The sequence below is a fragment of the Zonotrichia albicollis genome, chromosome 24 (genome assembly GCF_047830755.1).
Source record: "Zonotrichia albicollis isolate bZonAlb1 chromosome 24, bZonAlb1.hap1, whole genome shotgun sequence".
Taxonomy (NCBI): domain Eukaryota; kingdom Metazoa; phylum Chordata; class Aves; order Passeriformes; family Passerellidae; genus Zonotrichia; species Zonotrichia albicollis.
In genome coordinates, this window is record NC_133842.1 from 1,531,039 (window position 1) to 1,558,979 (window position 27,941).

A 27,941-nucleotide genomic window follows, 5' to 3' on the forward strand; every position below is an offset into this window, starting at 1 on the left:
TGAAAAATGGGATTTTGGGAGAAAATTTGGAAAAAATTGGGAAAAAAATGGGATTTTTAGAGGGAAAAATAGGAGAAAAAAGGGAATTTTTAGGGGGGAAAATTGGGTGAAAAATGGGAAATTTGGGGGAAAATTATGGAATTTTTAGAGGGAAAAATGGGAGAAAAAAAGGGAATTTTTAGAGAGAAAATTGGGTGAAAAATGGGAAATTTGGGAGAAAATTGGGTGAAAATTGGGAAAAAAATGGGATTTTTAGAGGGAAAAATGGGAGAAAAAAGGGAATTTTTAGAGGGAAAAACAGGAGAAAATGGGGAAAAAATTGGGGAAAATTGGGGTGAAAATTGGGAAAAAAAATGGGATTTTTGGAGGGAAAAATGGGAGAAAAAAGGGAATTTTTAGAGGGGAAAATTGGGTGAAAAATGGGAAATTTGGGGAGAAAATGGGGAAAAATGGGATTTTTAGAGGGAAAAATGGAGAAAAAATGGAATTTTTAGAGGAAAAATTGGGGAAAAATTGGGGAAAATTTGGGGAGAAAATGGGGAAAAATGGGATTTTTAGAGGGAAAAATGGGAGAAAAAAGGGAATTTTTAGAGGAGAAAATAAGGGAAAAATTGGGAAAAAAATTGGGGAAATTTGGGGGAAAAATTGGGAAAAAATTGGGGAAAATTGGGTGAAAAAATGGAAATTTGGGGGAAAATTTGGGGAGAAAATGCGAAAAAATGGGTGAAAAATGGGATTTTGGGAGAAAATTGGGTGAAAAAATGGAAATTTGGGAGAAAATTGGGTGAAAATTGGGAAAAAAATGGGAATTTTTAGAGGGAAAAATGGAGAAAATTGGGGAAAAATTGGGGAAAATTTGGGGAAAAAATGGGGAAAAAATGGAATTTTTAGAGGGAAAAATAGGGAAAAAAAGGGAATTTTAAGAGGGGAAAATGGGAGAAAAAAAGGAATTTTTAGAGGGAAAATTGGGGAAAATTTGGGGAGAAAATGGGGAAAAAATGGGATTTTTAGAGGGAAAAATGGGAATTTTTAGAGGGGAAAATAAGGGAAAAATTGGGAAAAAAATTGGGGAAATTTGGGGGAAAAATTGGGAAAAAATTGGGGAAAATTGGGTGAAAAATGGGAAATTTGGGGGAAAATTTGGGGAGAAAATGGGGAAAAAATGGGTGAAAAATGGGATTTTGGGAGAAAATTGGGTGAAAAAATGGAAATTTGGGAGAAAATTGGGTGAAAATTGGGAAAAAAATGGGATTTTTAGAGGGAAAAATGGAGAAAATTGGGGAAAAATTGGGGAAAATTTGGGGAGAAAATGGGGAAAAAATGGAATTTTTAGAGGGAAAAATAGAGAAAAAAAGGGAATTTTAAGAGGGAAAAATGGGAGAAAAAAAGGAAATTTTAAGAGGAAAAAATTTGGGGAAATTAGGAAAAAAAAGGAATTTTTAGGGGGGAAAAATAGGGAATTTTTAGAAGAAAAATAGGGGAAAAAAAGAAATTTTTAGAGGGAAAAAGGAGGAAAATGGAATTAAAATGAGGGGAAATTGGGAGGGAAATGAAGGGAAAAAAGGGAGGTGAAAATGGGGAGGGGAAAAATGGGTGAAAAATGGGAAATTTGGGGGAAAATTTGGGGAGAAAATGGGGAAAAAATGGAATTTTTAGAGAGGAAAAATAGGGGAAAAAAGGGGAATTTTTAGAGGGAAAAATAGGGGGAAATTAGGGGAAAATAGGGAAAAAAAGGAATTTTTAGAGGGAAAAATGGGAGAAAAAAGGGAATTTTTAGGGGGGAAATGGTGAAAAATCAGGGGGAAAAATGGGGAAAAATGGGTGAAAAATGGGAAATTTGGGGGAAAATTGGGTGAAAATTGGGAAAAAAAAGGGATTTTTAAAGGGAAAAAAGGGAATTTTTAGAGGGAAAAATGGGAGAAAAAAGGAAATTTTTAGAAGGAAAATTGGGTGAAAAATGGGAAATTTGGGGGAAAATTTGGGGTGAAAATTGGGAAAAAAATGGGATTTTTAGAGGGAAAAAAGGGAATTTTTAGTGGGAAAAATAGGAGAAAAAAGGGAATTTTTAGAGGGAAAAACAAGGGAAAAATTGGGGAAAATTGGGTGAAAAATGGGATTTTGGGAGAAAATTGGGTGAAAATCGGGAAAAAAATGGGATTTTTAGAGGGAAAAATGGGGGGAAAAGGGAATTTTTAGAAGGAAAAAAAGGGAATTTTAGAGGGAAAAATAGGAGAAAACTGGGAAGAAATTGGGGAAAATTGGGTGAAAAATGGGAAATTTGGGGGAAAATTTGGGGAGAAAATGGGGAAAAATGGGTGAAAATTGGGATTTTGGGAGAAAATTGGGTGAAAAAATGGAAATTTGGGAGAAAATTGGGTGAAAATTGGGAAAAAATGGGAGTTTTAGAGGGAAAAATAGGAGAAAAAAGGGAATTTTTAGAGGGAAAAACAGGAGAAAATGGGGAAAAAATTGGGGAAAATTGGGGTGAAAATTGGGAAAAAATGGGATTTTTAGAGAGAAAAATGGGAGAAAAATGGGAATTTTTAGAGGGAGAAATAGGGAAAAATTGGGGAAAATTTGGGGAGAAAATGGGGAAAAAATGGGATTTTTAGAGGGAAAAATAGGGGAAAAAGGGAATTTTAGAAGAGGGAAAAATAAGGGGAAAATTGGGTGAAAAATGGAAAATTTGGGGGAAAATTTGGGGAGAAAATGGGGAAAAAAATGGGTGAAAAATGGGATTATTGGGGAAAATTGGGTGAAAAAATGGAAATTTGGAGAAAATTGGGTGAAAATGGGAAAAAAATGGGATTTTTAGAGGAAAAATTGGGGGAAAATTTGGGGAGAAAATGGGGAAAAAATGGGATTTTAGAGGGAAAAATAGGGAAAAAAATGGGATTTTTTAGAGGGGAAAATAGAAGAAAAAGGGAATTTTTAGTGGGGAAAATTGGGGAAAATTTGGGGAGAAAATGGGGAAAAAAGGGGATTTTTAGAGGAAAAATGGGGAAAATTGAGGAAAAATTGGGGAAAATTTGGGGAGAAAATGGGGAAAAAATGGAATTTTTAGAGGGAAGAATAGGGAAAAAAGGGGAATTTTAAGAGGGAAAAATGGGAGAAAAAATGGAATTTTTAGAGGGAAAAATAGGGGAAAAAGGGAATTTTTAGAGGGGAAAAAAGGGAATTTTTAGAGGGAAAAATGGGAAAAAATTGGGGAAAATTGGGTGAAAAAATGGGAAATTTGGGGGAAAATTTGGGGAGAAAATGGGGGAAAAATGGGATTTTTAGAGGGAAAAATAGGAAAAAAAGGGAATTTTTAGAGGGAAAAAACAGGGGAAAATTGGGTGAAAAATGGGAAATTTGTGGGAAAATTATGGAATTTTTAGAGGGAAAAATAGGGGAAAAAAGGGAATTTTTAGAGGGAAAAATTGGGTGAAAAATGGGAAATGTGGGGGAAAATCTGGGGAGAAAATGGGGAAAAAAATGGAATTTTTAGAGGGAAAAACAGGAGAAAAAAGGGAATTTTTAGAGGGAAAAATAAGGGGAAAATTGGGTGAAAAAATGGGATTTTGGGAGAAAATTTGGAAAAAATTGGGAAAAAAATGGAATTTTTAGAGGGAAAAATAGGGGGAAAAAGGGAATTTTTAGAGGGAAAAATGGGAGAAAAAAGGGAATTTTTAGAGGGGAAAATTGGGTGAAAAATGGGAAATTTGGGGGAAAATTTGGGGTGAAAATTGGGAAATAAATGGGATTTTTAGAGGGAAAAATGGGAGAAAAAAGGGAATTTTTACAGGGGAAAAAATTGGGGAAAATTGGGGGAAAATTTGGGGTGAAAATTGGGAAAAAATGGGATTTTTAGAGGGAAAAAAGGGAATTTTTAGTGGGAAAAATGGGAGAAAAAAGGGAATTTTTAGAGAGAAAAATAGGAGAAAATGGGGAAAAAATTGAGGAAAATTTAGGGTGAAAGATGGGAAAAAAATGGGATTTTTAGAGAGAAAAAATAGGGGAAAAAAGGGAATTTTTAGTGGGAAAATGGAATTAAAATGAGGGGAAATTGGAGGGAAATGAAGGGAAAAAAGGGAGGTGAAAATGGGGAGGGGAAAAATGGGTGAAAAATGGGAAATTTGGGAGAAAATTGGGTGAAAATTGGAAAAAAATTGGGATTTTTAGAGAGAAAAACAGGAGAAAAAAGGGGAGTTTTTAGAGGGAAAAATAGGGGGAAATTAGGGGAAAATAGGGAAAAAAGGGAATTTTTAGAGGGGAAAAATGAGGGGTAAAAGGGGATTTTTAGGGGGGAAAATAGGAAAAAAAGGGAATTTTTAGAGGGAAAAATGGGAGAAAAAAGGGAATTTTTAGAGGGAAAAATAAGGGGAAAATTTGGGGGGAAAAATGGGTGAAAATTGGGAAATTTGAGAGAAAATTGGGTGAAAATTGGGAAAAAAATGGGATTTTTAGAGGGAAAAATGGGGAAAAAAGAGAATTTTTAGAGGGGAAAAAAAGGAAATTTTAAGAGAAACAAATTAGGGGAAATGAGGAAAAAAAAAGGAATTTTTAGAGGGGAAAAAGGAGGAAAATGGAATTAAAATGAGGGGAAATTGGGAGGGAAATGAAGGGAAAAAAGGGAGGGGAAAATGGGGAGGGGAAAGGAGAAAAAATGGGAGGAAAATGGATCGAAAAATGGGAAAAATGGGGAAGAAAAAGGGAAAAAAGGAGGAAATGTAGAGGGGAAAAATTGAAGGCAGAAAAAGGAAAAAATTGAAGGCAAAAAAAGGAAAAAATGGGGGAAAAAGTGGAGGGGGAAAGGAGAAAAAAATGGGGGGAAAAGAGAAAATTTGGAAGAAAGTAAGGAAAAAATGGGAGGAAGAAAAATGGGAGAAAATGGGGAAAAAAACTGAAAGATTGAGGGAAAATGGAAAAACAGGGGAAATCAAGAAAAGGGAGATGAAATAGAGAAAAATGAGAATAAATCCGGGAAAAATATAAAAAAAGAAGGAAATAGAAGAAAAAAAATAGGGGGAAAGAGTTGGAAAAGGGGAAATGAAGATTTTGGGGGAAAAAGGGAAGAAACAGAAGGGAAAATAAACAAAATTTTTAAAAAAAAGGGAGGAAAAAGGAGGGAAAATAGGGGAAAAAATTGGAAAAAAAAGGAGAAAAATTGGAATAAAGGAGAAAAAACTGGTGAAAAGGAGGGAAATAATTAATAAATAGAAAAAAAAGAATTTTGGGGGGATTTGGGGAAAAAGGAGGGAAATTGGGGATTTTGGCAGCCCTGGGGAATTTTTAGAGGGGAAAATTGGGTGAAAAATGGGAAATTTGGGGGAAAATTTGGAAAAAATTGGGAAAAAATGGGATTTTTAGAGGGAAAAATGGGAGAAAAAAGGAAATTTTTAGAGGGAAAAATAAGGAAAAAGGAAATTTTACGAGAAAAAAATAGGGGGAAATTAGGGGAAAATAGGGAAAAAAGGGAATTTGTAGACGGGAAAAAAAGAGGGGGAAAAGGGAATTTTTAGATGGAAAAATAAGGAAAAAAGGGATTTTTTAGGGGGAAAATGGGGAAAATTTGGGGAGAAAATGGGGAAAAAAATGGAATTTTTAGAGAGGAAAAATAGGGGAAAAAAGGGAATTTTTAGGGGGAAATGGTGAAAAATCAGGGGAAAAAATGGGGAAAAAAGGGTGAAAAATGGGAAAATTTGGGGAGAAAATGGGGAAAAAATGGGATTTTTAGAAGGGAAAAATAGGGGAAAAAAGGGAATTTTTAGAAGGGAAAAATAGGGGAAAAAAGGGAATTTTTAGAGGAAAAAACAGAATTTTTAGAATGAAAATGGGGAAAAAAAAGGGAATTTTTAGGGGGAAATGGTGAAAAATCAGGGGAAAAATGGGGGGGATAGGGAATTTTCAGAGTGGAAAAACAGAATTTTTAGAATGAAAATGGGGGAAAAAAAAGGGAATTTTTAGGGGGAAATGGTGAAAAATCAGGGGATAAAAAGGGGGAAAAAGAAAAAAAATGAGAAAAACATTGGGAAAAGGAGAAAAAAACGGGGAAAATGGGATGAAAGGAGAAACAATGGGGAAAAAAGGGGGAAAACTAATTATCAATAGAAAAAAAAAAGAATATTTGGGGGAAAGGAGGGAAATTGGGGGTTTTGGGCACCTCGAGGCAGCGGCTGACGTCGCGGATCTTCATGGCGTTGCGGATGGAGCGGATCAGGTTGGTCAGCTCTTCGTACCTGCGATCAATAGGGAGTGATTGGGGTCGATTGGGGGCCATTGGGATCAATTGGGGTCGATTTGGAGCCATTGGGATCAATTGGGGCTGACTGGGATCAATCAGGGTCAATTGGGGTCGATTTGAAGCCATTGGGATCAATTGGGGTTGATTGGGATGAATTTGGAGCCATTGGGACAATAGGGACCAAACCAATAGGGATCAATACGGACCCATTGGGACCAATAGGGATCAATCTGGGGCCATTGGGATCAATAGGGATCAATTGGGGTTAATTGGGATGAATTTGGAGCCATTGGGATCAATAGGAATCAAACCAATGGGGATCAATTGGGGCTGATTGGGATCAATAGGAATCAATTGGGATGAATTTGGAGCCATTGGGATCAATAGGAACCAAACCAATAGGGATCAATTGGGGCCATTGGGATCAATTGGGGCTGACTGGGATCAATCAGGATAAATCAGGATCGATTTGGAGCCATTGGGATCAATAGGGATCAATAGAGATTAATCAGGATCAATTGGGGTCAATCTGGAGCCATTGGGATCAATAGAAACCAAACCAATAGAGACCAATAGTGATCAGTCTGGGGCCATTGGGATCAATAGGGATCAATTGGGGTCAATTGGGGTCAATTGGGAGCCATTGGGATCAATAAGAACCAAACCAATAGGAACTAATAGGGATCAATTGGGGCCATTGGGACCAACAGGGATCAATTGGGATCAATTGGGATCAATTGGGTCGATTTGGAGCCATTGGGATCAATAGGGATCAATAGGGATCAATTGGGGTTAATCTGGAGCCATTGGGATCAATAGGAACCAAACCAATAGAAACCAATAGGGATCAATACAGACCCATTGGGACCAATTGGGATCAATTTGGGGCCATTGGGATCAATAGGGATCAATAGGGATCAATTGTGGTCGATTTGGAGCCATTGGGATCAATAGGAACCAAACCAATAGGGATCAATTGGGGCCATTGGGATCAATTGGGGCTGACTGGGATCAATTGGGATCAATTGGGTTCGATTTGGAGCCATTGGGATCAATAGGGATCAATAAGGATTAATCAGGATCAACTGGGGTCAATCTGGAGCCATTGGGATCAATAGAAACCAAACCAATAGAGACCAATAGTGATCAGTCTGGGGCTATTGGGATCAATAGGGATCAATGGGGGTCGATTGGGGTCAATTTGGAGCCATTGGGATCAATAGGAACCAAACCAATAGGAACCACTAGGGATCAATACGGACCCATTGGGACCAATAGGGATCATTTTGGGGCCATTGGGACCAATAGGGATCAATTTGGGGCCATTGGGATCAATGGGGATCAATAGGGATCAATCAGGATCAATCGGGGTCGATTTGAAGCCATTGGGATCAATATGAACCAATAGGGATCAATACAGACCCACTGAAACCCACAGGGATCAATAGGGAGCCATTGGGATCAATAGGGATAGATTGGGGTCAATTTGGAGCCATTGGGATCAATAGGAACCAAACCAATAGGAACCACTAGGGATCAATACAGACCCATTGCAACCAAAAGGGATCAATTTGGGGCCATTGGGACCAATAGGGATCAATCAGGATTGATTGTAGTCAATGTGGAGCCATTGGGATCAATAAGAACCAAACGAATAGGAACCAATAGGGATCAATACAGACCCATTGAAACCGACAGGGATCAATAGGGATCAATAAGGATCAAATGGGGTCGATTTGGAGCCATTGGGATCATTAGGAACCAAACCAATAGGAACCAATAGGGATCAATACGGACCCATTGGGACCAATAGGGATCAATTTGGGGCCATTGGGATTGATTGGGATCAATACAGACCCATTGGGACCAAGAGGGATCAATACACACCCATTGGGACCATTAGAGATCAATATGGACCCACTGGGATCAATAGAGAACAACTTGGAACCAATCCAATCAATAAACAATCAATAGCCAATCAATAGCTGATCAATAATGGATCTATGGCAAATCAATAGCTGATCAATAATTGATCTACAGCCAATCAATAGGTGACCAAAGGCTGATTCACATGTGATCTCCAGCCAATCAATAGCTCATCAATAGCCAATTAATAAAGACCAATAGCAGGTCACCAGCCAATCAATAACCAATCAACACGTGACCAATAATGATCAATAACCAACCAATAACTGATCAACATCTGATCAATAGGTGATCAATGAGCCATCAATAACATATCAATAACTGATCAATACCCGATCAATAGCGATCAATCGCTCACCTCTTGTCGCGGGCGCTCCTCACCACGCGCTTGGTGTCCTCCTCATCCTCACTGAGCAGCAGCGGCCTGGGGGCGGGGCCACAACCTTAAACCCCGCCCCATTTGCTTTAACTCCACCCCTTTACTTTAGCCCTGCCCCTTTTCATTTAACCCCCTTTCCTTTTAGCCCCTCCTCTTTCCTCTAACCCCTCCCACTTTCCTTTAAATATTTTCCTTTTAGCCCCTCCCCCTTTCCCTGAACCCCGCCCCTTTCCCATCCTTCCCCACCCATTTTAACCCTTTCCACTCCACTTAAGCCCCTCCCCTTCCTCTTTAACCCTCCCCTTTTTCTTTAAACTCTTCCTCCACTCTTTTAAGCCCCTCCCCTTTACCTTGAACCCCTCCCCTTGCTCTTAACACTTTCCTTTCCCTTTAAGCCACGCCCCTTTTACCTTTAAGCTCCTCCCCTTATTTCTTTCCACTTTTCCTTTAGTCCCTCTTCTAAGCCCCTCCCCTTTTCCTTTAACTCCTCTTTAACCCCACCCCTTTTCCCTTAAACTCCTCCCCCTTTTCTTTAGCCCCCGCCCCAATCTCTTTAGCCACGCCCCTTTCGCTTTAAACCTCTCTACATTTTCTTTACCCCTCCCCATTTTGTTTAAACCCCGCCCCTTTTCCCTCCAAGCCCCGCCCCTTTTCCCTCCAAGCCCCGCCCACTTGCTGTAGGGTCCCCCCGGCGCTTTGGGCGCGGTTTCATCTCCCGACGCTGAGGACTCGGACTCGGAGTCGGAGCCGGTGGTGAAGAATCGCGACATTATCGCGACACAGAGGGAGGGGCAGCCTGGGGAGACAAAACCGCCAAAAAACCGCGAGGTTCGGACCCGAAATTTCAAGATTTTTACCCAAAATTTCATGAGAAACCTCATGGGTTAAACCTATAATTAGGACGTTTTGACCCAAAAGCTGAGGGGGTTTAGGGTGAAAATTGGGAGTTTTAAAGCAAAATTTAGAATAAAAATCCTAAATTGAAGCAACAAATCAACAATTCCAGCCCAAAATCCTCCAATTTTCCCTCAGAATCCCCAAAATTCGGCGCAAAAACGCCCAAATCCCGCCCCTCCCCCACCCCCCTCACGTCCCCCAAGCTCCGATTTCTGCCGCGTTTTTTACCCCAAAATCCCCGAATTTCGCCCCAAACCCTCCCCCACATCCCCCCCGGGCCCCTCCCCCACCCCGGGACACCCCGGGCCCCTCCCCCACCCCCCAATTCCGCCCCTTCTCCCCCCGCACCGAACGCGCCGCACGCGGAGCCGCCGGTACGGAAGGGCTGAAAGGCCGAAACGGAAATAGTGCTGCGTCACTTCCTCTCTTTAGATTAGCCAACTTCCGGTTGGCGCACAAGGGACGATGGGAAAGCGAGTCCCAAAGTGGCAAAGAGCCGAACTCGGAGGATTTTGACCCAAAAAGTCACGGTTTGGGTAAAAAATAGAACGTTTTTAATAAAAATCGATTTTTATTCTCAGATTCCAAGGTTTTTCCTTCAGAATTCGCGAGTTTTTCCCTCACAACTATCGGGTTTTTTTCCTTCCCTAAATCTCCCGATTGCGACCCAAAAATTTCGGATTTTATCACCGAAATTCGCAATTTTGGGTAAGAATCGAACGTTTTGAAAATTAATCGACATTTCTGCCACAAATTCGGCGATTTTAACATCATAATTATCGGTATTTCACCTCACAATTATCGGTATTTCACCTCACAAATATCAAGATTTTACCTTCATAGCCTGGCAGATTTTTATCCAAAAATGCTGAATTTTGCCCTCCAAAAATGCGTTTCTGGGTAAAACCTCAAAGTTTTTAATAAAAATCGTTTTGTTTTGCTTCAGCTTCGGCGATTTTTACCTCAGCAGTATTGGGATTTTTCTCCTCTTAAAATCAGGTGATTTTAACAAAAAATCTCGGATTTTACCTCCAAAATTCGCAATTTTGGGTGAGAATTGAATTTTTTGAACAATAATCAACTTTTCAGTCACAAATTCAGCAATTTTTACCTCAGAATTCTCCAGTTTTTACCTCACAGTTCACGATTTTTTCACCCCAGAATTATCGGGATTTTTTATTTCCCTAAATTGGCCAATTTTAGCTCAAAAATACCGGAATTTACCCCCCAAAGATGCATTTCAGGATGAAAACTGAAAATTTTAAATAATAATCGAGGTTTTAGCTGCAAATTCTGCAACTTTTACCTCAGAATTCGCGGGATTTCACCTCAGAATTGAAGATTTTTCAGCTCACAACCTCCAATGTTTCCACCTCTCTAAATCGGCTGATTTTAACCCAGAAATGGCAGAATTTTCCGCCTCAAAACCACATTTCTGGGTAGAAATTCCGTATTTTTAATAAAACTCTACTTGTTTTGCCTCAAATTTGAGCTTTTAACCTTAGAATTCGCCAGTTGTTTAACTCACAATTATCGGTTTTTTACCACCCACAACGGCCGATTTGGGCGCAAAAATGTCGGATTTTACCTCCGAAATTAACGATTCTGGGTGGAAATCGAATATTTTTAATAAAAATCAACTTATCTGCCTCAAGTTGGAAAATTTTTACCTCAGAATTCGCCAGGTTTTACCTCACAATTATCAGGTCTTTACCACCCAAGCCGGCCGATTTGGACCCAAAAATGTCAGATTTTACCTCCGAAATTAAAGATTCTGGGTGGAAACCGAATATTTTTAATAAAAATCAACTTATCTGCCTCAAGTTGGAAAATTTTTACCTCAGAATTCGCCAGGTTTTACCTCACAATTATCAGGTCTTTACCACCCAAGCCGGCCGATTTGGACCCAAAAATGTAGGATTTTACCTCCGAAATTAACGTTTCTGGGTGGAAATCGAGTATTTTTAATAAAAACCAACTTTTTTGCCTCAAATTCGAAAACTTTTACCTCAGAATTCGCAAGTTTTTACCTCACAATTCCCCGGGAGGTTGCGTCGCCTCCTTTCCCAATTCGCGCCCTTGTTCCGGTTTGGCGCGCAGGGAACGCTGGGAAAGCGAGTCCGGAGGTGCCGAGGACACAAAATCGGCGAATTTTGTCCTAAAAACGCCTCGAAAGTCGCGATTTTGGGTAAGAATGAAACTTTTATAAGCAATAATCGATGTTTCTGCCTAAAGTTCGGCGAGTTTTACCGCAAAATTCTCCAGATTTTACCTCACAATTCCCAAATTTTAGCTCAGAATGATCGAGTTTGTCTCCCTTAAATGGGTGGCTTTTGCCCCAAAAACGCCTCGAAAGTTGTGATTTTGGGTAAGAATCGAAAAATTGAACAATAATCGACATTTTCCCCACAAATTCAGCGATTTTTATCTCAGGATTCTCAAGTTTTTACTTTAGAATTATCGATTTTTCACCTCACAATTACCGGGGTTTTAACCTCCCAAATAAGTCGATTTTGACCCAAAAATGTCGGATTTTACCTCAGAATTTTGCAATTTTGAGTAAGTATCATATGTTTAATTAATAATAGAAATTTTTTTCCTCAAATTTGACGATTTTTACCTCAGAATTCGCCAGTTTTTACCTCACAATTCCTGATTTTTTACCTCAGAATTCCTCAGTTTTTCCCTCCCCAAATGTGGCTGATTTTAACCCAAAAATGCCGAATTTTACCCCTCAAAATTAACATTTCTGGGCGAAAATTGAAGGTTTTTAATAAAGTTGGGGGACTTGTTCTCAAATTTGAAGATTTTTACCTCAGAATTTCCAACTTTTTACCTCAAAATTCCCGGTTTTTTCCCCCTCTCCTTAAATCGGCCAATTTTGCTTCAAAATGTCGCATTTTACCTCCTAAATTTATGATTTTCTGTAAGAATGTAACATTTTAAATAAAAATCTCATTTTTTGCCACAAATTCAGCAACTTTTACCTCAAAATTTGTGAGTTTTTACCTCACGATTATCAGGTTTTTTACCTCCTAAAATAGACTGATTTTGACCCAAAAATGTTGAATTTTATCTCCCAAATTTCTCATTTCTACCCCGAAATTCTCAACTTTACCCCCTCAAATTGATATTTTTATCTCCAAAAATTCACGTTTAACCCCAAAACCTCCCAATAATCCCCCAAAATTCCCAATTTTACCCCAAAAATCCCCAATTTTACATTTTTACCTCAAAAAAATTTCCGAATTTTTACACCCAAATTCTGAATTTTTACCTCAATTTTCCCCCTATTTTTACCCTAAATCCCAATTTTCACCTAAAAAATCCAATTTGGACCCAAAATAATCAAATTTTGACCCCAAAATTCCCATTTTTATCCAAAAATGAAGACATTTAATCCAAATTTTCTCTTTTTTTTTAATGAGAAATGTCCCAGTTTGGGCTGAGGGGTCACTGAGTGGTCACTCTGTGGTCACTCCAAGGCCAATCCAGTGGTCACTCAGTGGTCATTCAGTGGTCACTCGTGGGCATTCAGTGGTCACTCAGAGGTCATTCATTGGTCACTTTGTGGTCACTTCCAATGGTCACTCAGTGGTCACTCCAAGGCCAATCCAGTGGTCATTTCATGGTCACTCTGTGGTCACTCAGTGGTCACTTCCAGGGTCACTCAGTGACCAATCCAAGGGTCACTTCCAGTGGTCACTTTGTGGTCACTCCAAGGCCAATCCAATGGTCACTCCCAGGGTCACTCAATGGTCACTCCATGGTCATTCCTTGACCAATCCAGTGGTCACTCAGTGGTCAGTTCATGGTCACTTCCAGGCCAATCCAATGGTCACTCTGTGGTCACTCCAAGGCCACTCCAGTGGTCACTCAGTGGTCACTTCCAGGCAATTCCAGTGGTCACTCAGTGGTCACTTCCAGTGGTCACTCAGTGGTCACTTCCAGGCCATTCCAGTGGTCACTCAATGGTCACTCAATAACCAGGCCAAAGGTCACTCAATGGTCACTCCATGGTCATTCCTTCACCAATCCAGGGGTCACTCAGTGGTCACTGAATGGTCACTCAATGGTCAGTTCATGGTCACTCCAAGGCCATTCCAGTGGTCACTCAGTGGTCACTTTGTGGTCACTTTCAGGGGTCACTCTGGTGGTTACTCAATGGCCACTCTGTGGTCACTCCAAGGCCAATCCAGTGGTCACTCAGTGGTCACTCTGGGGTCACTCAATAGCCAATCAATGGTCATTTTGTGGTCATTTCCAGGCCAATTCAGTGGTCACTCAATGGTCACTCAGTGGTCACTCTGGTCACTCCAAGGCCAATCCAGTGGTCACTCCCAGGGTCACTGAACGGTCACTCAGTGACCAAGCCAGGGGTCACTTTGTGGTCACTCCAAGGCCATTCCAGCAGTCACTCAGTGGTCATTGAATGGTCACTTCCAATGGTCACTGAATGGTCACTTCCAGTGGTCACTCAGCGGTCACTCGGTGGTCAGTGGTCACTCAGTGGTCACTCAGTGGTCACTCAGGGGTCACTCAGTGGTCACTTCCAATGGTCACTTTGTGGTCACTCCAAGGCCACTCCAGTGGTCACTTTGTGGTCACTTCCAGGGTCACTCAATGGTCACTCCGTGGTCACTCTGTGGTCACTCAGTGGTCACTGAATGGTCACTTCCAATGGTCACTCAGTGGTCACTTCCAGGCCATTCCAGTGGTCACTCAATGGTCACTCAATGACCAGGTCAAGGGTCACTCAATGGTCACTTTGTGATCACTTCCAATGGTCACTCAGTGGTCACTCCAAAGCCATCCAGTAGTCACTCAGTGGTCACTCTGTGGTCACTTTGTGGTCACTCTGGTCACTCCAAGGCCAATCCAATGGTCACTCCCAGGGTCACTCAATGGTCACTCAGTGGTCACTCCAAGCTCAATCCAGGGGTCACTCAGTGGTCACTGAAGGTCACTCAATGGTCAGTTCATGGTCACTTCCAGGCCAATTCAGTGGTCACTCAGTGGTCACTCAGTGGTCACTCATTGGTCAGTGGTCACTCAGTGGTCACTCAGCGGTCACTCAGTGGTCACTCACTGGTCACTCAGTGGTCAGTGGTCACTCAGTGGTCACTCAGCGGTCACTCAGCGGTCACTCAGCGGTCAGTGGTCACTCAGTGGTCACTCCGTGGTCACTCAGTGGTCACTCAGCGGTCAGTGGTCACTCAGCGGTCAGTGGTCACTCAGTGGTCACTCAGGGTCACTCAGTGGTCACTCAGTGGTCAGTGGTCACTCAGTGGTCACTCAGCGGTCAGTGGTCAGTGGTCACTCAGTGGTCAGTGGTCACTCAGTGGTCACTCAGTGGTCACTCAGTGGTCACTCCCGGCCGCAGAACGCCGCGTGCGCCCCCAGCCCGGCCCCTCCGGCCGCAGCGATGGCGACTTCGGCCCCCAGAGTGACCACAGCGATGGCCAGCGGCTGCTGGGGGAGGGGCACCTGCGGACAGGGGTCAGAGGTCACTCGGGGGTCACTCAGGGGTCAATCAGGGGTCACCCTGGGGTCACTCAGGGGTCACTCGGGGTCACTCAGGGGTCACTTGGGGTCACTCGGGGGTCACTCGGGGGTCAATCGGGGGTCACTCACTGGTCAGTGGTCACTCATTGGTCACTTCAAGGTCATTTTGGGTCCATTTTGGGTCAGGGGTCACTCAGGGTCAGTGGTCACTCAGGGGTCATTCATTGGTCACTCATTGGTCAGTGGTCACTCATTGGTCACTCAATGGTCACTCAGGGGCCATTTTGGGTCATTGGTCACTCAGGGTTCACTCAGTGGTCACTCAGGGGTCACTCAGGGGTCACTCAATGGTCACTCATTGGTCACTCATTGGACACTCAATGGTCACTCAATGGTCACTCATTGGTCACTCAGTGGTCACTTCATGGTCACTCAATGGTCACTCAGGGGTCACTCAGGGGTCACTGCAGGGTCACTCATTGGTCACTCAATGGTCACTCAGGGGTCACTCAATGACCAGGCCAATGGTCACTCAATGGTCACTTCATGGTCATTCCTTGACCAATCCAGGGGTCACTCAGTGGTCACTTTGTGGTCACTGAATGGTCACTCAGTGGTCAGTTCATGGTCACTTCCAGGCCATTCCAGGGGTCACTCAGTGGTCACTGAATGGTCAATTCCAATGGTCCAAGGGTCACTTCCAGTGGTCACTTTGTGGTCACTCAAAGGCCATTCCTGCGGTCACTCATTGGTCACTCATTGGTCACTCCAGTGGTCACTCAGGGGTCATTTAGGGGTCATTTTGGGGCACTTTTGGGCCATTTTGGCTCAGTGGTAACTCAGGGGTCACTCAGGGTCAGGGGTCACTCTGGGGTCACTCAGGGGTCACTCAATGGTCACTCATTGGTCACTCATTGGTCACTCATTGGTCACTCAGGGGTCACTCATTGGTCGCTCATTGGTCACTCATTGGTCACTCATTGGTCACTCAGGGGTCACTCATTGGTCACTCAGTGGTCACTCATTGGTCACTCAGGGGTCACTCATTGGTCGCTCATTGGTCACTCATTGGTCACTCATTGGTCACTCAGGGGTCACTCATTGCTCACTCATTGGTCACTCATTGGTCACTCAATGGTCACTCAGGGGTCACTCATTGGTCACTCAATGGTCACTCAATGGTCACTCAGTGGTCACTCATTGGTCACTCAATGGTCACTCAATGGTCACTCAGTGGTCACTCATTGGTCACTCAGTGGTCACTCATTGGTCACTCATTGGTCACTCAGGGGTCACTCGGGGTCACTGCGGGGTCAAAGGTCACTGACCTGCTCGCCCAGGTTGCTGAAGGCGTTCCCGTAGGCCCCGCCCCCCACAAGCCCCTCCCCCAGCGCCAGCGCGGCGGCCACGCCCAGCCCGGGCAGGAGGTGATTGACAGCCACGGCGGCCAATAGGAACGAGGCCAGCAGCACCTGGGGGCGGGGCCAGAAGAAAATGGGTTAAAAATGGGGAATAAAAATGGGAATAAAAATGGGGGAAAATTTGGGAGAAAAATTTGGGGAAAATTGGGAATTAAAGTGGGGAAAATTTGGGGGGAATTGGGAAAAAAATTGGGGAAATTTTGGGGGAAATTCTGGGAAAAAAGGGTAAGAAAGGGGTTAAAAATGGGAATTAAAATGGAGAAAAAAGAGGAAAATGAGGGGAGAAATCGGTTAAAAAAGGGAAAAATTGGTGGAAAAATTGGGGGAAATTTTGGGAAAAATTGGAGAAAAAATTAGAGAAATTTTGAGGAAAATTGGGGGAAATTCTGGGGAAAAAAAAAAGGGTTAAAAATGGGAATTAAAATGGGGAAAAAAGAGGAAAATAGCTTAAAAAAAGGGAAAAATTGGTGGAAAAATTGGGAAAAATTGGGGGAAATTTTGGGGAAAAAAATTGGGGCAAAATTGGGAAAAAAATTGGGGAAATTTTGGGGGAAATTTGGGGAAATTCAGGAGAAATTGGGGAATAAATTGGGATTTAAATGGGGGAAATTTGGGGGAAAATTGAGGGGAAAATTGGATAAAATTTGGGGGAAAATTGGGAATTAAAGTGGGGAAATTTTTGGGGAAATTGGGGGAAATTCTGGGAAAAAAGAGTAAAAAAAGGGGTTAAAAATGGGAATTAAAATGGGGAAAAAAGAGGAAAATGAGGGGGGAAATTGGTTAAAAAAGGGAAAAATTGGGGGAAATTTGGGAAAAATTGGGGGGAAATTTGGGGAAAAATTGGGAATTAAAGTGGGGAAAATTTGGGGGGATTGGGAAAAAAATTGGGGAAATTTTGGGGGAAATTCTGGGAAAAAAAGGGTAAAAAAAGGGGTTAAAAATGGGAATTAAAATGGGGAAAAAAGAGGAAAATGAGGGGGGAAATTGGTTAAAAAAGGGAAAAATTGGGGGAAATTTTGGGGAAAAAATTGGGGAAATTTTGGGGAAAATTTGGGGGAAATTCTGGGAAAAAGGTAAAAAAGGGGTTAAAAATGGGAATTAAAATGGGGAAAAAGAGGAAAATGAGGAGGGAAATCAGTTAAAAAAGGGAAAAATTGGTGGAAATTTTTGGAAAAAATCTGGGGAAATTTTGGGGGAAATTCTGGGAAAAAAGGGTAAAAAAGGGGTTAAAAATTGGAATTAAAATGGGGAAAAAAGAGGAAAATTGTTTAGAAAGGGGAAAATTGGTGGAAAATATGGGAAAAATTGGGGGAAATTTTGGGGAAAAATTTGGGGAAAATTGGGAAAAAAATTGGGGAAATTTTGGGGGAAATTTGGGGGAATTCAGGAGAAATTGGGGAATACATTGGGATTGAAAATGGGGGAAATTTGGGGGAAAATTGAGGGAAAAATTGGATAAAAATTTGGGGGAAAAATTGGAAAAAATTTGGGGGAAAAATTGGGGAAAATTTGGACTCGAATTGGAGAAAATTGGGGGGAAATCGGGATTTTAAATGGGGGAAATTTGGGGTTAAAATGAGGAAAAATGGGAATGAAAGGGAATTAAAGTGGGATTGAAATGGGGGAAATGGGGTTGGAGGGGATCTGTGGGGCAGGACTGGAATCTGTGGGTCACATTTAGGATCCATGGGGCAGATTTGGGATCTATGGGGCAGGATCAGATCTATGGGGCACTGAGGGATCTATGGGGCCAGGGATGATCTATGGGGCAGAAATCTATGGGGCACTGAGGGATCTATGGGGCAGAAATCTATGGGGCACTGAGGGATCTATGGGGCAGAATCTATGGGTCAGATCCGTGGGTCCCACCTGAGCCAGCGCCAGTCCCCAGAGGGATCTATGGGGCAGGATCAGATCTATGGGGCAGGATCAGATCTATGGGGCAGGATCTATAGGGTAGGATTCTATGGGTCCCACCTGGGCCATTGCCAGCCCTCAGAGCAATCTGTGGGGTCAGGGATGATCTATGGGGCACATTTGGGATCTATGGGTCAGATCTATAGGGCAGGATTCTGTGGGTCCCACCTGTAGCACCGCCAGCCCCCAGAGGGATCTATGGGGCAGGAATCTATGGGGCAGGATGTGTGGGTCACATTTGGGATCTATGGGTCAGATCCATGGGTCCCACCTGTGCCAGCGCCAGCCCCCAGAGGCAGGATCAGATCTATGGGTCACATTTAGGATCTATGGGGCAGAATTGGGATCTATGGGTCAGGATCTATGGGTCAGGATCTATGGGTCAGATCTATGGGTCAGGATCAGATCTATGGGTCACAGATCCGTGGGTCCCACCTGTGCCATCGCCAGCCCCCAGGGGCAGGATCAGATCTATGGGGCAGATTTGGGATCTATGGGTCAGGAATCTATGGGTCACAGATCTATGGGTCCCACCTGTGCCAGCGCCAGCCCCCAGAGGTAGGATCAGAATCTATGGGTCACATTTAGGATCTATGGGGCAGATTTGGGATCTATGGGGCAGGATCAGGATCTATGGGGCCAGGGATGATCTATGGGGCAGGTTTGGGATCTATGGGTCAGATCTATGGGTCAGGGATCCATGGGTCCCACCTGTGCCAGCGCCAGCCCCCAGAGGGATCTATGGGTCACATTTGGGATCTATGGGTCACAGATCTATGGGTCACAGATCTATGGGTCGCACCTGAGCCATCACCAGCCCCCAGAGGGATCTATGGGTCAGGATTGGATTCTATGGGGCAGGGATCCGTGGGTCCCACCTGTAGCATCGCCAGCCCCCAGAAGCAGGATCAGATCTATGGGTCAGGATTCTGTGGGTCCCACCTGTGCCAGCGCCAGCCCCCAGAGGGATCTGTGGGTCACATTTAGGATCTATGGGGCAGATTTGGGATCTATGGGGCACAGATCTATGGGTCAGGGATCTATGGGTCAGATCTATGGGGTCCCACCTGAGCCATTGCCAGCCCCCAGAGGAATCTGTGGGGCACAGATCTATGGCTCACAGATCTATGGGGCAGGATCAGATCTATGGGTCAGATCTATGGGTCGGGATTCTATGGGTCCCACCTGGGCCATGGCCAGCCCCCAGAGGGATCTGTGAGGATCTATGGGGCACTGAGGGATCTATGGGTCAGATCTATGGGGCAGGATCAGATCTATGGGTCAGGTCTATGGGTCCCACCTGGGCCATCGCCAGCCCCCAGAGGGATCTATGGGGCAGGATCGGGATCTATGGGTCAGGAATCTATGGGTCACAGATCTATGGGTCACAGATCTATGGGTCAGGAATCTATGGGTCACAGATCTATGGGTCACAGATCTATGGGGCAGGATCAGATCTATGGGTCAGGATTCCGTGGGTCCCACCTGAGCCATCGCCAGCCCCCAGAGGGATCTATGGGGCAGGATCAGATCTATGGGTCACATTTAGGATCTATGGGGCAGGATTCTATGGGTCATAGATCTGTGGGTCAGGAATCTATGGGTCAGGGATCTGTGGGTCACAGATCCATGGGTCCCACCTGTAGCATCGCCAGCCCCCAGAGGGATCTATGGGGCAGGATCAGATCTATGGGGCACATTTAGGATCTATGGGTCAGGATCTATGGGGCAGCAATCTGTGGGTCACAGATCTATAGGGCAGGATTCTGTGGGTCGCACCTGTGCCAGCGCCAGCCCCCAGAGGGATCTGTGAGGATCTGTGGGGCAGGATTCTATGGGGCAGGATCAGATCTATGGGTCAGATCTATGGGTCACAGATCTATGGGTCCCACCTGAGCCATGGCCAGCACCCAGAGGGATCTATGGGTCAGGATTCTATGGGGCAGGGATCTATGGGTCCCACCTGTGCCAGCGCCAGCCCCCAGAGGCAGGATCAGATCTATGGGGCAGGATTGGGATCTATGGGTCACAGATCTATGGGTCACATTTAGGATCTATGGGGCAGGGATGATCTATGGGTCAGATCTATGGGTCACAGATCTGTGGGTCCCACCTGTGCCAGCGCCAGCCCCCAGAGGCAGAACTGGGATCTATGGGTCACATTTAGGATCTATGGGTCACAGATCTATGGGTCACAGATCTATGGGTCAGATCCGTGGGTCCCACCTGAGCCATCGCCAGCCCCCAGAGGCAGAACTGGGATCTATGGGCCACCTTTAGGATCTATGGGGCAGGATTGGGATCTATGGGGCAGGGATCTATGGGGCCAGGGATGATCTGTGGGTCCCACCTGAGCCATCGCCAGCCCCCAGAGGTAGGATCAGAATCTATGGGTCACATTTAGGATCTATGGGGCAGATTTGGGATCTATGGGGCAGGATCAGGATCTATGGGGCAGATTTAGGATCTATGGGGCACATTTGGGATCTATGGGGCAGGAATCTATAGGGCAGGATTCCATGGGTCCCACCTGTGCCATCGCCAGCCCCCAGAGGCAGAACTGGGATCTATGGGGCACATTTAGGATCTATGGGGCAGGATCAGATCTATGGGGCAGATCTATGGCTCACAGATCTATGGGTCAGGGATCTATAGGGCAGGATTCTGTGGGTCAGGATTCTATGGGTCCCACCTGGGCCAGCGCCAGCCCCCAGAGGGATCTATGGGGCACATTTAGGATCTATGGGTCAGGATCTATGGGGCAGGATCAGATCCATGGGTCACATTTAGGATCTATGGGGCAGAATTGGGATCTATGGGGCAGGATTGGGATCTATGGGTCACAGATCTATGGGTCAGATCTATGGGTCAGGGATCCGTGGGTCCCACCTGAGCCATCGCCAGCCCCCAGAGGGATCTGTGAGTCAGGATCAGAATCTATGGGGCAGGATCAGATCTATGGGGCAGATTTGGGATCTATGGGGCAGGTTTGGGATCTATGGGGCAGGAATCTATGGGGCAGGATTCTGTGGGTCCCACCTGTGCCAGCGCCAGCCCCCAGAGGGATCTATGGGTCACATTTAGGATCCATGGGTCACATTTGGGATCTATGGGGCAGGATCAGATCTATGGGTCAGGATCAATGGGTCCCACCTGTAGCACCGCCAGCCCCCAGAGGTAGGATCAGAATCTGTGGGTCACATTTAGGATCTATGGGTCAGAGATCTATGGGTCAGAATCTATGGGGCAGGATTCCGTGGGTCCCACCTGTGCCAGCGCCAGCCCCCAGAGGGATCTATGGGGCAGGATTGGGATCTATGGGTCAGGATCTATGGGGCAGATTTGGGATCTATGGGTCACATTTAGGATCTATGTGGCACTGAGGGATCTATGGGGCACATTTAGGATCTATGGGTCAGACTCAGATCTATGGGGCAGATTTGGGATCTATGGGGCAGATTTGGGATCTATGGGGCACTGAGAGATCTATGGGGCCAGGGATGATCTATGGGGCAGGTTTGGGATCTATGGGGCACAGATCTATGGGTCACACCTGTGCCACCGCCAGCCCCCAGAGAGATCTATGGGGCAGGATCAGATCTATAGGTCACATTTAGGATCTATGGGGCAGATTTGGGATCTATGGGGCAGGATTGGGATCTATGGGGCAGGGATGATCTATAGGGCAGGAATCTCTGGGTCCCACCTGTGCCAGCGCCAGCCCCCAGAGGGATCTATGGGGCAGGATCAGATCTATGGGGCAGGATCAGATCTATGGGTCAGGATCAGATCTATGGGTCACATTTAGGATCTATGGGTCACAGATCTATAGGGCAGAATTCTATGGGGTCCCACCTGTGTCACCGCCAGCCCCCAGAGGCGCCGCAGGCGGAGGCAGCGCAGGGACGAGCGCGAGGCGAAGACGCCGGCCTGGTACAGCAGCTGCAGCCTGGCAAACAAGGGGTTAAAAACGGGAAATTTGGGGTGAAATCCGGGGGTTTTGGGGGTTAAAAATTGGGGAATTTTGGGGTTAAAATTGGGATTTTTTGGGAGTAATATATGGGGATTTTGGGGTGAAAAATTTGGGATTTTGGGGTTGGAGATTGGGGGGTTTGGGGTTAAAAATTGGGGATTTTGGGCTTGAAAATTGGGGGTTTTGGAGTGAAAAATTGGGATTTTTTGGGGTTAAAACTGGGAATTTTTGAGGTTGGAGATTGGGGGGTTTGGGGTTAAAAATTGGGATTTTTGGGGTTGGAAATTGGAGGATTTGGGGTTAAAATTTGGGGACTTTTGGGGTTAAAAATTGGGATTTTTTGGGATTAATATATGGGGATTTTGGGGGCTTAAATGTGAATTTTTGGGGTTAAAAATTGGGATTTTTTGGGGTAAAAATTGGGAATTTTGGGGTTGGAGATTGGGGATTTTTGGGGTTAAAATTTGGAGATTTTGGGGGGTTTAAAGAGAAATTTTGGGGGTAAAAATTGGGAATTTTGGGGTTAAAAATTTGGAATTTTGGGGTTGGAGATTGGGAAATTTTGGGGTTAAAATTTGGGGAGTTTTGGGGTAAAAATTGGGATTTTTTGGGATTAAAAATTGGGAATTTTGGGGTTAAAATTGGGATTTTTTGGGATTAATATATGGGGATTTTGGGGGTTTAAAGAGGAATTTTTGGGGTTAAAAGTCAGGATTTTTTGGGGTAAAAATTGGGAATTTTGGGGTTGGAGGTTGGGAGTTTTGGGGGTTAAAATTTGGGAAACTTGGGGTTAAAAATTGGAATTTTTGGGGTTAAAAATTGGGATTTTTTGGGGTAAAAATTGGGATTTTTTGGGATTAATATATGGGGATTTTGGGGATTTAAAGAGGAATTTTTAGGGTAAAAATTGGGAATTTTGGGGTGGAACATTGGGGGTTTGGGGGTTAAAATTTGGGAATTTTTGGGGTAAAAATTGGGATTTTTTTGGGATTAATATATGGGGATTTTGGGGGTTTAAATGCGAATTTTTGGGGTTAAAAATTGGGAAATTTTGGGGTTAAAAATTGGGAATTTTGGGGTTAAAAATTCGGAATTTTGGTGTTGGAGATTGGGAGTTTTGGGGGTTAAAATTTGGGAATTTTTGGGGTAAAAATTGGGATTTTTTGGGATTGATATATGGGGATTTTGGGGGTTTAAAGAGGAATTTTTGGGGTTAAAATTTAGGGATTTTGGGGATTTAAGTGCAAATTTTTGCGATGGAAATTGGAGATTTTGGGGTTAAGATTGGGAAATGTCGGAGTAAAAAATTGAGAAATTTTGGGGTAAAAATTGGGATTTTTTGGGATTAATCTATGGGGATTTTGGGGGCTCAAACATGAATTTTTGGGGTTAAAAATTGGGATTTTTTGGGGTTAAAACTGGGAATTTTTGAGGTTGGAGATTGGGGGGTTTGGGGTTAAAAATTGGGAATTTTGGGGGTAAAAATTGGGAATTTTTGGGATTAATATATGGGGATTTTGGGGGTTTAAAGAGGAATTTTTGCCGTTAAAAATTGGGAATTTTGGGGTTAAAAATTGGGATTTTTTTTGGGTTAAAATTAGGATTTTTTGGGATGAATATATGGGGATTTTGGGGGTTTAAAGAGGAATTTTTGGGGTTAAAAATTGGGAATTTTGGGGTTGGAGATTGGGGGGTTTGGGGTTAAAAATTGGGAATTTTGGGGTTAAAACTGGGATTTTTTGGGATTAATATATGGGGATTGTGGGGGTTTAAAAAGGAATTTTTGGGGTAAAAAATTGGGAATTTTGGGGTTAAAATTGGGAATTTTGGGGTGGAAGATTGGGGGTTTTGGGGGTTAAAATTTGGGGATTTTGGGGTAAAAAATTGGGGAATTTTGGGTAAAAATTGGGAATTTTGGGGTTGAAAACTGGGAAACTTTGGGTTAAAATTGGGAATTTTTGGGGTAAAAAATTGGGGATTTTTGAAGTTAAAATATGGGAAATTTTGGAGTTAAAAATTGGGATTTTTGGGGTAAAAATTGGGTATTTTTGAGGTTGGAGATTGGGAAATTTTGGGTTAAAAATTGGAAATTTTGGGCTTGAAGACTGGGGATTTTGGGGATAAAATTTGGGAAACTTGGGATTAAAAATTGGGAATTTTTGGGGTAAAAATTGGGAATTTTTGGGATTAATATATGGGGATTTTGGGGGTTTAAATGTGAATTTTTGCGAAGGAAATTGGGGATTTTGGGGTTAAAAATTGGGATTTTTAGGGGTTGAAGATTGGGGGTTTTGGGGTTAAAATTTGGGGAATTTTGGGGTAAAAATTGGGATTTTTTGGGATGAATATATGGGGATTTTGGGGGTTTAAAGAGGAATTTTTGGGGTTAAAATATGGGGAATTTGGGGTTAAAAATTGGGAATTTTGGGGTGGAACATTGGGGATTTTTGGGGATAAAATTTGGGAAATTTTGGGGTTAAAAACGGAGAATTTTCAGGGATGAAATTTTGGAATTTTTGGGGTTAAAAATCGGGATTTTTTGGGATTAATATATGGGGATTTTGGGGCTTTAAATACGAATTTTTGGGGTAAAAATTGGGGATTTTGGGGTTAGAAATTGGGAATTTTTGAGGTTGGAAATTGAGAAATTTTGGGGTTGAAAATTGGGAATTTTGGGGTTAAAAATTGGGGATTTTTGGGGTAAAAATTGGGATTTTTTGGGATTAATATATGGGGATTTTGGGGGTTTAAATGCGAATTTTTGGGGTTAAAAATTGAGATTTTTTGGGTTAAAAAATTGCGGTTTTCGGGGTGAAAAATTGGGGTTTTGGGGTTTAAAATTTGGGAAACTTGGGGTTAAAATTGGGATTTTTTGGGATTGATATATGGGGATTTTGGGGGTTTAAATGTGAATTTTTGGGGTTAAAAATTGCGATTTTTAGAGGTTGGAGATTGGGGGTTTTGGGGGTTAAAATTTGGGAATTTTGGGGTTAAAAATTGGGGTTTTGGGGGTGAAAAATTGGGGAATTTTGGGTAAAAATTTGGGGATTTTTGGGGTAAAAATTGGGATTTTTTGGGATTAATATATGGGGATCTTGGGGGTTTAAATGCAAATTTTTGTGATGGAAATTGGGGATTTTGAGGTTAAAAATTGGGAATTTTTTGGGTAAGAGATTGGGAATTTTGGGGTAAAGTTTAGGGATTTTTGGGGTAAAAATTGGGATTTTTTGGGGTAAAAATTGGGATTTTTTGGGGTTGGAGATTGGGGGTTTGGGGGTTAAAATTTGGGGACTTTTGGGGTTAAAAACGGAGAATTTTCAGGGATGAAATTTGGGAATTTCTGGGATTAACATATGGGGATTTTGGGGGTTTAAAAAGGAATTTTTGGGGTTAAAAATTGGGAAATTTGGGGTTAAAATTGGGGTTTTGGGGGTGAAAAATTGGGGAATTTTGGGGTAAAAATTTGGGGATTTTTGGGGTAAAAATTGGGATTTTTTGGGATTAATATATAGGGATTTTGGGGGTTTAAATGTGAATTTTTGCGATGGAAATTGGGGATTTTGGGGTTAAAAATTGGGATTTTTTTGGGTAAGAGATTGGGAATTTTGGGTTAAAATTTGGGAATTTTTGGGGTAAAAATTGGGATTTTTGGGGTTAAAATATGGGAAATTCTGGGGTAAAAATTGGGATTTTTTGGGGTAAAAATTTGGGATGTTTTGGGGTTGAAAACTGGGAAACTTGGGGTTAAAAATTGGGGATTTTTGAGGTTGGAGATTGAGAAATTTTGGGGTTAAAAATTGGGGATTTTTGGGGATAAAATTTGGGATTTTTTGGGGTTGAAAACTGGGAAACTTGGGGTAAAAATTGGGAATTTTTGGGGTAAAAATTGGGATTTTTTGGGATGAATATATGGGGATTTTGGGGGTTTAAAGAGGAATTTTTGGGGTTAAAAATTGGGAATTTTTGGGGTTAAAAATTGGGATTTTTTGGGGTTAAAACTGGGAATTTTTGAGGTTGGAGATTGGGAAATTTTGGGGATGAAAATTGGGAATTTTGGGGCTAAAAATTGGGATTTTTGGGGTTAAAAATTGGGAATTTTTGGGGTAAAAATTGGGAATTTTGGGGTGGAACATTGGAGGTTTGGGTGTAAAAATTTTGGGATTTTTGGGATAAAGTTTGAGAAACTTGGGGTTAAAAATTGGGATTTTTTGGGATTGATATATGGGGACTTTGGGGGTTTAAAGAGGAATTTTTGGATATAAAAATTGGGATTTTTCGGGGGTGAAAAATTGGGGAATTTTGGGGTGGAACATTGGGGGTTTGGAGTTAAAATTTGGGGAATTTTGGGGTTAAAATTTGGGAATTTTGGGATTAATATATGGGGATTTTGGGAATTAAATGCAAATTTTTGGGGTTAAAAATTGGGATTTTTTGGGGTTAAAATTGGGAATTTTTTGGGATGAATACATGGGGATTTTGGGGTGAAAACTGGGAATTTTTGAGGTTGGAGATTGGGGGGTTTGAGGTTAAAAATTGGGAATTTTGGGGTTGGAGATTGGGGGGTTTGGGGTTAAAAATTGGGAATTTTTGGGGTAAAAATTGGGATTTTTTGGGATTGATATATGGGGATTTTGGGGGTTTAAAGAGCAATTTTTGGGGTTAAAAATTGAAATTTTTTGGGGTTAAAAATTGAGATTTTTTGGGGTTGGAGATTGGGGATTTTTGGGGTTAAAAACTGAGAATTTTCAGGGATGAAATTTGGGATTTTTTGGGATTAACATATGGGGATTTTGGGGATTTAAAGAGGAAATTTTGGGGTTAAAATATGGGAAATTTTGGGGTTAAAATTGGGAATTTTGGGGTGGAACATTGGGGGTTTGGGGGTTAAAATTTGGGGAATTTTGGGGTAAAAATTGGGAATTTTTGGGATGAATATATGGGGATTTTGGGGGTTTCAAAGAGGAATTTTTGGGGTTAAAAATTGGGGATTTTGGGGGTTTAAATGCGAATTTTTGCAATGGAAATTGGAGATTTTGGGGTTAAGGTTGGGAAATGTCGGAGTGAAAAATTGGGAAATTCTGTGTTTAAAATTGGGGATTTTTGGGATAAAATTTGGGAAACTTGGGGTTAAAAATTGGGAAATTTTCGGGTTGGAGATTGGCGGGTTTGGGGTTAGAATTTGGGGATTTTGGGCTTGAAAATTTGGAAATTTTGGGGTTATAAACTAAGAATTTTCAGGGATGAAATTTGGGAATTTTTGGGGTAAAAATTGGGATTTTTTGGGGTTGGAGATTGGGAATTTGGGGTGAAAAATTGGGGAATTTTGGGGTAAAAAATTGGGGATTTTTGGGGTAAAAATTGGGATTTTTTGGGATTGATATATGGGGATTTTGGGGGTTTAAACAGGAATTTTTGGGGTTAAAATTTGGAGATTTTGGGGTTGAAAACTGGGAAACTTGGGGTTAAAAATTGGGAAATTCTGTGTTTAAAATCTGGGGATTTTTAGGATAAAATTTGGGAAACTTGGGGTTAAAAATTGGGATTTTTTGGGGTAAAAATTGGGATTTTTTGGGATTAATATATGGGGATTTTGGGGGTTTAAATGTGAATTTTTGGGGTTAAAAATTGCAATTTTTAGAGGTTGGAGATTGGGGGTTTTGGGGTTAAAATTTGGGACTTTTTGGGGTAAAATTTGAG

The 27,941-nt window shown here is 42.6% G+C and overlaps 2 protein-coding genes across 4 annotated transcripts in view; both read right to left on the reverse strand.

Moving 5' to 3' along the window:
- Positions 1-6,079: 6,079 nt before the first annotated feature.
- Positions 6,080-9,930, reverse strand: LOC141731631 (eukaryotic translation initiation factor 3 subunit C-like). The gene is made up of 4 exons (XM_074558045.1): positions 9,777-9,930; positions 9,204-9,327; positions 8,511-8,576; positions 6,080-6,221 (listed from the first exon to the last, which is right to left on the reverse strand). Exons 2-4 carry the CDS (start codon positions 9,299-9,301, stop codon positions 6,080-6,082), a joined length of 306 nt encoding a protein of 101 aa, XP_074414146.1. The 5' UTR covers positions 9,302-9,327; positions 9,777-9,930.
- Positions 9,931-14,288: 4,358 nt separating this feature from the next.
- Positions 14,289-27,941, reverse strand: part of LOC141731606 (battenin-like) — a 29,930-nt gene continuing 16,277 nt past the window's right edge. For all 3 annotated transcript variants that reach the window (XM_074557999.1, XM_074557998.1, XM_074557997.1), the window contains 3 exons: positions 22,127-22,220; positions 16,262-16,405; positions 14,289-14,915 (listed from right to left, as the gene is read on the reverse strand). In XM_074557999.1, the coding sequence (XP_074414100.1) occupies positions 14,796-14,915; positions 16,262-16,405; positions 22,127-22,220 (358 nt within the window). In that variant the 3' untranslated portion in view covers positions 14,289-14,795. The remainder of the gene's footprint in view (positions 14,916-16,261; positions 16,406-22,126; positions 22,221-27,941) is intronic.